Source organism: Aythya ferina (genome assembly GCF_964211825.1).
Source record: "Aythya ferina genome assembly, chromosome: 3".
Classification (NCBI taxonomy): Eukaryota; Metazoa; Chordata; class Aves; order Anseriformes; family Anatidae; genus Aythya; species Aythya ferina.
The window spans coordinates 86681961-86693990 of NC_140298.1; the positions used below are offsets into that span (position 1 = coordinate 86681961).

The following is a 12030-nucleotide window of genomic DNA, read 5'->3' on the forward strand; positions in this document are numbered from 1 at the left end:
TGTTAACATATATCTGTCGCTGGTTACACAGCGGGTCGGGAGGGTCACTGTGGGACCCCCTCCCCGTTCCTATCCCCCCCCGGGACTCAGTTTTTCCACCGCTCGGCCGGAGCGGGGCAGGGAGGGGGCGGCGGGCCGGGCCCCTGCCCCCGGGCGCGCTGCCGCGGCGCCCGGCCGCCTCATGCCGCAGGAATGCGCGGAGGTATGCGCCAGTTTCCAGCAGCGGATCCCCTTCCCTCGCTGGAGCAGAGCGGCGCATATATCATCCGGTGGCAGCAGTCCACCTTCCCTGCAGTTTCGTAACCGCTTACGAGGGTAAATTGAGCGTTGGGAACAGCCCTCTATTAAGGAGCAGATTGAGAAGAGGCTCTTCCCACTTGGAGGAGGCAAGTCTTCCCCGACGGACCCCGCACGCCGGCCGGGAGCTACGCCGAGCGAGCCGCCGCTGCTACGCGCCGCTCCCTCCACCAGGTGCCCCTGGAGCTTCATCCTTTCCTCCTCCTCCTTTCCTCCGGCTCCGACGGCTGCGGGCACCGCGGGACGAGCCTCCCCGGCACCCCGCAGCCGGCCCCGAAGGTCTGTGCCTGCCCGGCAGCGGGGACCCCCCATCCTTCCCCGGCCGCCCCCCTCCGCCGCCGCTCCATGTGCACCGCGCGGGCGATGCTCCGTAGGCTGAGGGTGGCGGTGATGGAGGAAGGCTGGAAGGGGGCACAGCGGGGGCCGGGGGCTGCTGGCAGCCTGGAGGGACGCGGGGGACCCCGTCCCCTCGGCCCCGTCCCGAAATGCCGGGGGAGGCGGTGTCTTTGGCTTTGGCTGGAGCCCGGCGCTCTGCCCCGGTGCCCGCAGCTCCCTCTCCTTCTTGCGCCCCTTCCCAGGGCTGGTGGCTTTGGTAGCCCGTGGGGTTTTCCCGTCTGTTTGCTTGCCTGTGTCCTCTAGGGTCTTGCTGCCGGCTCGGAAGCGGTAAATGTTGCTCGCTGCATGGTCTGTAAAATTCTTTACCTTTGGTAGTCTGAACTGGTGTGAGGTTGGACTGCTACTGGTGTTGCTTTTTATTTATTTTATTTGAAAGTGGTTTCTTAAGATGAAGCCTTTAGTCATGCTCCTACGGTTGCTTTTGTCCCTGTTGAGCCAGCTCAAAGACCTCTCCTCCAGCACTTCCAGGCTTTCTTTCACACGTCTCTGAGAGAAGGGAACGAGGTGTTTCTAGTGAATGCTTTGGCTGAGAAGTTTTGCTGCATGAAAGAAAAATGTAGATTGGGAACGGTAGGCTTGCAGCGGTGGTGAACTCCAAGATGCCTTTGCAAGATGAATAATTTTGGTTGTTCTTCTGGAGGATCAAAAGATGGCACTCCAAGCTCACACAAGATTTCCAGGACAAAAGTCCTTTTAAGCGTTGTTTAAGTGATCCTTAAACTCACTGCAGAATGCGTAAACTGTGCTCAGGGACAGCCGTTTCCCACGCAGGGTGGTGAGAAGATTTTGGAGCTTTCAGAGCAAGCTCATGCTAACCTTGGTCCTTGTGTTAGTGTCAGAAACTCGTTACGGTCAATTTTACTCTTTGGTTCCCCCACTGTATCACTGGACTGAAATGATTGCTTAGATTGCTTAGTTTTTAGTTGGGCTCTTGGTAATTTTATGTGTAGTATAATTAGTTGGCTAAGGCAAGTGTACCCAGCTGCCCGGCAGGCGACCGGCAGAAGACTGCTAAGCACAGTGTCAATAACCGGGAAAGGCATTCCTGGATTTTGGTAGCCTGCTAAATGCGCCTTGCTGGTTAGCTCTCTAGATGGCAGAAGAATATTTTCCCCTTCAGCTGTTTCTGCTATGATTTATGGCTAATGATTTATGTATTTTTCTTTTGTTTTGCTCTTGGCACCTTCATGATAAAATCTGTTGCCTAATTGCTTGTGGGGTTCTCTTTCCTCCAGACTAATTATGATGTATGTTATGTGATGCATTTATGGCTTTATTCAAACAAATTACCCCTCCCCTACTTCCCGAGCTAAAAAACAAACAAACTTTGGAAACACTGATATGCATATGTAATAAGGGCCACACATACTGGTCCTTACGTAGGAGAAAAATCGTTTGGAAGTTTTGCTGGAGTAATCGGGAGCAGTTTGACACGACTTTGAGCATAGAGAGTAAAAAAGATATAGCTGCTTGTGACTACGAGCCATTAAAGTTGCCTAATCCCACCTATTTTGCTAGACAACCTGCAGTGATTGTGAGACTCTTTCGCCCGCCTGCTCTTTATAGTGTATTTTAAATCTATTTTCTCTCAGAATGTGTAAATGAATTATCAGATGTTGAAACATCATGGCTAGACAGACGTGTCAGGTTTCAGTTGTGTTACACACACTTCTGTATAATCTATTTCATACCTTCGAGAAATGAAGAATAGCACATTTGTAGGCAGAATGCCTCAAAAAAACTTTTATTACAGTTTCCAAGATGCCTTGAGACCACTAAAACCCAGCTAACTAAGTGCTTCAGCAGTTATGAAAAAGAAGCCGAATGAAATCCCCAGCTGAAAGAGACATTTGGTTGATTCAAGGCAGAAATGACCTCTGAATTAGCTATCATCACACTCGGCGATGAAGTCATGGAGCTCCCTTCTGGCTCCTGCTGTGCAGAGGCATGGATCTTCACCGCGCTTCCCCAATCATATTAACCCTAACGAGGTCAAAGCTGTGTACTTACCATGATTAGAAAAGTATCAGTAACAAAAGGCACATTATTGTGAGACTAGACTCTCCAGTTAGTCATGCAGATCTGTCACAGTTCTGGACGACTTTCAAGTCTAGAGGTTTTAACCTGGTCCCGTGGGTGGGGGCTGGGGATAAGGGAACAAAGTGAAATCCATGGTTCATCTTTTTTATATTTCATGAATACACCCACACGAGCCTCTAATCCATGCGACTGATGTCCTTCTTTCTTCCCTTTTTTCCCCCCCAATGCTGCAGATTCATTCATGTTGTTGTGAGCCGAAAGGTCAGAAATGAAGACAGTGCTGTGCTCGGCGGTGGCTGTGCTGTGTGCAGCTGCCCTCCTCTCCTCCATCGAGGCTGAAGGTAACCGAACCCCCTGCCCCTTCGCGCGGGGTGCCCCCCTGTGAGATAACCTCCCACCAGGCCCGAGCTGCCAACTCTCTCCCTCTCTGTTTTTGAGTGTCACTCCTTCACCTCTCTTTCTCTCCTTCAGAGAAACGCCTCTCCTTCCTTGCCCAGCTCCTTCTGTGCTCTGTTTCTCCCGGCTGGTCAGCCGAAATGTAGCTCCCTCTCTCTGTCTCTCTGGTGTGCTGTCCACACCGCCCTGTGGGCTGGCGGCCACTCCGGGGGAAATTCAGCACCCCGAGGAGCCCTGGGCACCACTGGGGCCCACGCTGCTGCCCCATGCCTGCTGGAGCTCTGCTGGGCTGTGCAGTTGTGGTTAGTCGTGATGAGAGAGGAAATGAGAAACTCACCACCCAAAACCACCCGCAGCTCTGAAATAAAATACTCCAACAGAGTCTGGCTCTCTGCGCCTGTGTGTTTTGTTCGGGCCGGCCTCCTCACCTCCTGGCCACCCCTGCTCAGCGGGGCGACCCCCGGCCGAGCCATTGGGGTGGCCCGACCCTTCCTTGGGGACACTTTGGTCTCTGCGGTGGCCCTGGTCTGGGGGTTGTCCCTGGGGAGATGTTCACCAAAGGGTGTCTGGGCCTGGGCCAGGCACTGCTGTGGCCACTGGGCCCTATAGCTCTGGCATACGTGTGGCACCGTCATCCCCAAAGTGGCCTTTTTCTTCTTCTCCTCCTCCTCCTCTTCCTCCTCATGGGCCCCTGGTCTTGCTGGAGGTTAAGGTCCCTGTCAGCCTGTCAGCCCAAGGCAGCATCCTGCTGTGGGTTGAAGACCTGGGGAGACACACTGCGCCAGTCTTGCCTTCTTGACATGGCATCTCTGCCACCCTGGTGGATTAGCATCGAGTGTGAGGTAACCTCTGCGTGGGCTGAACGGCTCAGGTTGCAGTAACAGCAGTCCTGTTAGCAGGCTCTGCCAGGAGAAGTAAAAAGATCTGAGGCTGCGTTGAACAGCCTGTGTTGAAATGACTTGTCTGACCTTTGGGACCTCCATCATAGGGTGCGCCCTGGGTTTGAACTGGGAAAAGCAGAAGCCAGTGCCTGGTAATTCAGTTTTTCCCTTGCTCCTCTTTTTGTACCGGGCTGAAAGAAATTTTCTGATTGTGGCCTGCCTCAATTGTCTGTGTCTGGACCTGGCTGTCTTGGCTGATGGCTGCTAAAAGCATGGCGTGTCAGGGATGCCTCTGGGATGTTTCCCCCCTCGGCTCAACTGCTAGCATGGGGTCACGCAGGCATAAAGGAGACCAGCTTTCTGGAAAGTATAGCATTTCTGCTACTAGTACAACATCTGGTCACCCTAGGAGAGGATCAGCCTGCTGCCTCCCTCTCACGCTACGTTGTTGTTGGCTGAAGAACTAAAAAGGTCATTTAAAGTCATTTCAGAGTTGCATTTCAAATGCAGGACCACTGTGCTGGAGAAAACAGATGAAGTGCATGGTTTTGATGGAAGAAGGGAGTGTATGTTTTTGTGCATTCTTGCCTGTTTTAGGAGGGAGCTTGTTTGGAGCTTGAGTGATGTTGCGGTTGTCCTACATTGTTGATTGTGGAGTGGACTATTTCAAAAAATATGGGTGAAGGTGTTTCATTTAGATGTGTTGTGGATTAAAACACTTGTAGTTTGAGTACTGCTGATGAAAGCTAGAAAAATGTATTGGAGAAGCACATAGTTATTTTGTAAGATTGAAACTAGATACATCAGTCAAGCTGGCCATGTGCGTTTAGCTTTCATTGTGAAGCACGCACCATTGTTCAGTAGAAGAATGAACAGAGGCTGATCTTGTAAGTTATGGAGCACTCCTGGGTAGGACTGACATTGCTCTGCTTCAGAAATCTGTGTTAAGTAAAATGCATAACTTACAGAGATTGGTTTTCTAAGTGAAAATTCTCATAGCTCCAAGGTTCCAAGGTAGAGAACAGGAAAGTGTCTTGAGCAGGAAGAGCAGTGAGAAATAGTGGTGCTGAAAATAGAAATTCAAAACTAGGAATACCTTAAGACTTGCTCTAGTGAGAACTGCTGTTGTAAAGCCTTTTGTAGTGTTTTTTTTTTTTTTAATTATTATTATTTTTATTATTTTTATTTTTTGACAATGCTGTCCATCTTTCTGCACTGTTTTAACTTTGTGCTTTAATTTTGTGTCATTTTGTACATTGAATATAGTTCCGATCTCATTCCAGCTTAACTCCTGTCTGCTGAACTGACTTTCTCCTATGGATGTTTGTCCCTTTTGTCTATTCCTCCCAGTTCCACATCACCCTGTGACAAAGTCTTCTCCCACCAGTCCTCTCTCAGGCTGCTAGTACAGTTGTATGACTGTGCATTTTTTTTTTACTCCTTTTTTTTTTTTTTTTTTCTTCTTTTATTCCTTTGATTCTCCCTATAGCAGTCTCAGGAGATGAATTTTCTTTTCCTGAGCTATATGCAGACGCTTGGTGGGATGACAAAGTGAGAGGGGGGATAAGGGAGAAGAGCATATGATGTGGTCAAAGTTGATCTGGGATGGGAAGGTGGCATGAAAGCAGAGGGAAGCAACAACAAAGTTCTTCTGTCTTCTTTCAGCTTTCATTTTTTTTCTGTCTCCCCTGGGAGCAGATCTGGTGTTTATCTGGTACTGCTGTTCACATTCCTAAATACTCCAGGATGCAACTGGTTCTTCATCAGCATCACAGCTGCTCTCCAAGTCCTTCGTGAGAGCAGTGCTCTGTTGCTGTTGGCACAGCAGTGAAGTGCAGTAATGGTGTTAGAGCTTTTCTATAGAGATACAGCAAAGCAGGGGTTTCTGTTTGGACATTTACTGTGGCAGTGGAGGGGGTAAAATCAACTTATAGTCTGAATACATTCACAGCATTTTACTGGGGAAGTTGCTTATTTATCCTGGACAAGAAAGCAAATCTCTTTTCAAGCTCTGTTTTTCTGTGCATTTCTTTTACAATGAAGTTGTACTTGTTTTAATTTGCAGTCCTTCTGATGTCTCTCTCTGGCCTTAAACTTCTCGTGTACGATGCTGTATTTTATGCTTTATTTAAGTTGTTTCTTGCCCTTTTGGTCCAGCACTGCAATACTGCAGTGCGTTTGGCGTATGTCCTTGTGTCGAGATTTTTTTCTGTCATAGTATTTTTTTCCATCTGTGATCACATGCAGCCAGGGGGAAATCTGTGTCCTTCTGCTAGAAGAGAATGTTTTCATTATTTTAATTTTAGTTATGGTTAAGCCAAGTAGAGAAGTACGCGAATAACCTGTTTGTTATAATCTCAAGGTAGTGCTGTTATCATGTTGTGGCTCGTGTAGTGTGTGACATTTGCTAAAATCAAGGGATTTTCAAAGGCCCAAAAAAGTAACAAAGAAATCATTGGTTCTGTGTGACCTCATTGAGCATGTGGTGGCTCTGACTTTTAAATGTTTCAGGAATTGGTTCAGACCTAGAAAAGTCTGTTTGCTAGGGTATAGAGAAGGAGGGAATCACTGAGCCAAGCATGGGACGTAGTGTAGGATAAGGTTTGTGAAGTGAAGAATCTGTCTCCAGGACATTCAATACAGTAAGTGACAAATAATTGCAGCACATTATGTACAGAGGATCAGAAAGTTTTTCATGGAATGGTTTAGAGACAACCCAGGATAGTTGAAACTTTGAAGGTTATCCACCTAATTAGCTTTGGAACTGGTTGGTGGGACCATTAGTTTATTATCTTTTGATGTCTGTTTTCTATCTTTTGATAAATTAGCTGTTGATTTTTGAATTCCTAAAGACAGAACCATGTAGACTGAAGCATGAAAGTGCACTTTGTATATACATGATGGTGACTGTAACTACCTGTTTTTCCTAATTCTAATTAGAATTAGAAGCAAAGTGTATGTGTATGTCTATGTACATACACACATGCACGCAAATATATATGCACAAACATGCCTAGAATTTGGTCAATATTCATGCATGCAGAGTACGTATGTAAATATGCAACTATGCTTAGTGGCATACATCTTCATATATGTAAGTATACACATTTAGCTGTTTTTCTTTCAAAATACACTTATGTGAGCTACATATCTCGTATTTTGAAGAAACTTTGCATATACATATAAAATAAAAAGAAATGAAGCCGTACAGATGACAATGTTTCTGTGTTGTTGGCAATGAATATCTAGCAAGGCTGAGAAGCTGTTCTTTGCTACATTGCTAGGCCAGAGGTCATTCCTTCTCCCACTCAGACTGGCAAGATTGACTTCAGAGGAGCTTGTCTGGGTTGGTGATCTAGTTAACTGTGTCACTCCAATATAGGAAGAAAAAAGTAGATCAGGAGTTTTGGCCTCTTCCAGACTTGGTGGGGCTTATCTCAGTGTGAGCAAATGGCCTTATTGTTCAGCTACCATGGCCTGTGTACTATTTTAACATGGGCTAACATCTTATTTTACTAATTAGTGTTAGTCTTTTCCAGTGATGCAATTACAAATTTGTTTCACATAAGGACTGTGGAGTGCAGCTACTTCCAAATTATATTACTTTTAAGACTGGTTCGGGATTTAAATTGCTTGATCTGCTGATTATATTTTTCATCTAACTTGTTAAGATATTCATTGGGATCCTCTAGCAGTCACATTGTCTTATCTCTAAAAAGCTGTAGACTTTTACACATTTGGTTTGTATTACCTGTTAAGTAATACAAGCTAACATAGGACATACATAACATTTGAAAGATTCTTTGCTGTATATTTTTTGTTTATGAAAATATACTGTTATTACATATGCATATAATACAAAGAGTGAATGAAATATGTCTATGAAATATGAAATATTGTTATTGTTTTCTTTTGTGGTGCATAAAGCAGGATATACAATGGAGGAAACTATCATAGCTTTAAGAGTGGTGGAAATTAACACAGTGTAAACATTAAAAATTGACATTATACAGCAAGTTAAATTTTCATGACAATGGAAACCTGTAGGGGAGCCATACATTTGTATGTATGAAGGGAACACTGAAGTATCATCACATTACAATCATGATCCTGTACCTTGACGAGTCAATGAGAGGTTTGTCCTGGATTTTGATACTCACGGGGCCAGACTGATCAGCACTGTCATGGCACTGGACGCGGATGTGCAGCTTCACTTAGGCAAATAGTCTTACATCAAAACTGCTTGCTTGAATAAAGCTTAGCCTCTGTTGAGTGGAGTTTTAAGGTTTGTCCCTGCAATGGGACAAACTCCCACCAGAACCAGGTCTGGTCTGATTACATACTGCAGCTGTCTTGTTTTTCCAGTGGTGAGTTCCGTTCTGGAAGAAGAATTTCTTGGAGAACTGGTGGAGTACCAGTTGCCCTCTTGATGGTGGTGATAAGGTTTTTATCATCTAAATATTTTGCTGTACTTCTGATCACCTTGCTTCTCTCAGTCACATGACCATGGTTTGGTCTTGGTCCTGCAGCCAGTTTCACATGGGTGAGATTTGCTCCACATGCAGGCTGGTGGATGTTTTGGAGGTTCTCTTGGAGTACCAAAAGCTCATGAGCCACTCAGAAGACATTTTGATGACACTGGATCCAAATTTGCATTTCTTCACTCAAGCAGAGTTCCTTTTCACATTTCCATGGGAGAAACACTCAGTGCTTTAGTTTGATGGCCCATCACAGGCCATCTGCTGAGAATGAATGGATTTAAACTACAGCAACAAAGACTGGGCTTAGGTGTTGGTGATAAGGGGAGCGAGGCACTGGAGAATTTCTGAAGGAATCCAATAGTTTCGCCCATGTTGGAGGTCTTTAAGAATGATCTGAGCAACCATGTCAGGAGTGACATGGGATAGCTGATTTTGTCTTGACCATGGGATGGGCAAGGGGACTTTCTGAGGTCCTCTGCGACACCATTGTTCTAAAAGACTGTGAATACCTGGGTGAATGGATACGTTCATTATGTATCAATGTATTACTCTTTTTAACTGTCGAGATCCACATCTGAATTTTCATAAAGCAGATTAAAATCCTTTAAAATGTTCAAGACTTTTCCTCACAGTCAGTTTTTCAGTTTATCTGGAATCCGGTCATTTGGATATCAACAAGTTGGGCTGCTGCTGTCCTTCAGCAGTTAAAGCCTAAAGTCTCTGCTGCAACATGCCAATTTACTTGCAAGGTTGGTGGCGCTATTTTTTCCATGTACTGAATTTTTTTAAAAGCATGCTCAGGTCAGTTGTCTCTGCCTTTGCATTAAATTTGTCCTGAGCCATTGCTACTGAAACAATATTTTATAATGATATTCTTATTACCTAAATGTATTTTACTATTAACATGTGTTGCATGATTTTGATACTAAGTAACTACCCCGCTGTCTCTAGCATTGTGATACTCATAAACTGAATGATGAATAAAATGTGCATGCAGGTTAATAGTCTAATCTCACTGCCTGTGTATGGACAATAGGAAAAATAACAATTACTTCAATACTACTGTATCAGTATTTCAAAGCCATATTATCCTATGGTTGGAAATGACAGTAAATTAAAAGAAATAAAACCAAAACCTCCTACAAAACTTGTTTCCATTTTTGGAGTTCAATGTTACTTATTGCAATTGGACAGTGTCTTTTCATAAGTTTTATATGTTCTAGCATTTATTTCTTGATCTGCTCTTTAAATTATGCTCAAAACCAAAACAAAAGTCTTATTTGAGTTATGATGGAGATCTCCCATGAAAGCGTGAAAGGTCTGTCTATTAAGTATGCCTGCAAAATGGTCTGCAGAAGTAAAGGAAAGTATGGCTGAATCTAATCTTACTTTGTAGACCTATTTAAACAATAATATATAATACACCTACCATGCACTGACAGTGAGTCAGTAAAATATTGCATGAATAAGCATGACAAATTTACAAAGAGAATATCATTATAAAATATTTATGAAACGTCTTTGTGTAATGAACCTTGTACATGGAGGCTTTTGTCCATTGTGGGAAGCTAAAAAAATAATAATCAACATTTCATTTACATATGCATGATGCTGCAAAATAGCGTATGTAAACTATTTCTTCCTGTACTGTTCAGTTACTTCTGTCATCAGCTCCTATAAGTTTTATTTGCAGTCATTTGTTCAGATCACTGGTACCCTCTTTGCTGTTTTCTATAGATTCTGTAAAATAAATGTCCACAAGTATACTTTGATGTTGTCTTTTCATAATTAACCATTGTGATGTATGGAACCATACTGGCATTTTGTGTCAAAATGCCACTACTAGTATGGGTACACCTGCTGCAAAGGGAACATGAAAACATCAGTTTACACCTTTGAATTTGTACAGCAATCTGGTGTAAACAGGTAGAACCTTATTTTTTGTGAGCTTTCACATCAGCTCAAATATTTCAGCAAATTCCAACTATTACTAACCCCATATATTCACCCCTTAATTCCTCCATTCTTTGCAGCCATATGCAAAGTATGTCTCTTTAGTGGCTCCTAGGAACCAAGGGGTGGAGCTTTCCTTATTTTGAAATAAAATGATACATCAGTCTATCATTATTACTGATATACATTTTACATGTATATTCCTATCTAGACCCTAACAGAAATTGTTTTACTGAACATTAAATGCCCAATCTTTCCCCGTATTCTTAAAATATATATATTTTTTCTCTGCCAAGTTTCTAGAATCAGTGAAATTGATAAGAAATATGGCTGTGCAGAGACTACACTCAAAAGCTGATCAATTCTTTGATGTCTAATTAAGAAGAGTGCTGTGTCCTCAATGTTCTAAATGATCTCATGGTATTGTAAGCAGGTTGTGATTTGGCATGCTTGACATTGCACCCAGCATGTACAAAAATTTCCTTTAATTGTTATGTGAAATGTTTGCATATGTGGTGATTATCTGTGAACTCATTGTACATGTATCCAAATGTGTTTTCTATTGTGCTTGATTTTGCTGGCCATTCTTGAATGTCTTGGCAACTCAAGAAACATATGTTCTGTGCTGTCCTCTGTAATGCGTATACTCTTTGATGTTTTGTCATATTTTGTCGGCTTTTATTTTACTCTTTTTCCAACAACATATCTCTTTATATTTGTTGGAAACAAATTTATGCAAAGACAAGTTTAGTAAGCTTTGCTCAACATTATTTTATTTATTCATTTGCCAAAGCTTGTTCAAACTTTTAAACATCCACCTGGTATAAATCTTTTGCAGTTAATCCACCGTCAGACTTGAATTTTACAATTATAGATGAACATAATGTTCAAATGTCATGGAAAAGGCCACCAGATGAAATAGTGGGTTACAGGATAACTGTTGTTCCTACAAACGGTGAGTTCTATAAAATTTTGTTACTTAGTTTTGTAAAAGTTGGGTTCATTTTTACTTGTATCTAGTTAGGTATGAGAACCGCTATTGACATCTTTCTGAAGTTTATGACTGTCCCAAGTTAGAATTTTTTTTTTTTACCTCAGCATTTACCTTTTGGGAACTGCAGATAGTAAGCTTTGTTTTCTTTTCCTTGGCAAGGAACAAGAAGGTAAAATCCTCACTCTGCTCTTCTGTGCTTTTACCTTAAAGTTAGGAAATTGCATTGTACTTCTTACAAGTACTTCTCCCAAGGGAGATATTGCATATGTCAGGTAGTGATGAAGTGATGTCATCTAACTTCCATAACATGGACATAATAATGGTAGTGTAAGACATCCATTATTTTATATAGCTTTGAGAAATAATCAGTGTAAATCTGATACTAGACCAGAACTGGATCATGATTTGTTAAATTATAGTACATTTGGTATGTGCATTTTAAGTTTCAAATTTCCTGAAATTTATTAAATACTGCTGTAATTTTTTCAGTACTGAAACAGGTTACATAGAAGTTTCATGTTTCAAAATATTTCAGGAAAAAAAATCATATCATTCTAAAATTGTCACTTGATATTTAGCTATATTATTCTTT

General features: G+C 42.8%; 1 protein-coding gene across 5 annotated transcripts in view; it reads left to right on the plus strand.

Moving 5' to 3' along the window:
• The first annotated feature begins 211 nt into the window (after positions 1-211).
• The window catches only part of COL12A1 (collagen type XII alpha 1 chain), a 98103-nt gene continuing 86284 nt past the window's right edge, over positions 212-12030 (plus strand). For 2 of the 5 annotated variants that reach the window (XM_084514906.1, XM_084514909.1), the window contains exons 1-3: positions 212-471; positions 2967-3074; positions 11283-11399. In XM_084514906.1, the coding sequence (XP_084371032.1) occupies positions 3002-3074; positions 11283-11399 (190 nt within the window). In that variant the 5' untranslated portion in view covers positions 212-471; positions 2967-3001. Of the gene's footprint in view, positions 577-2966; positions 3075-11282; positions 11400-12030 lie in introns of all 5 variants that reach the window. The other 3 variants (XM_084514908.1, XM_084514907.1, XM_084514910.1) reach the window with 3 other exon arrangements.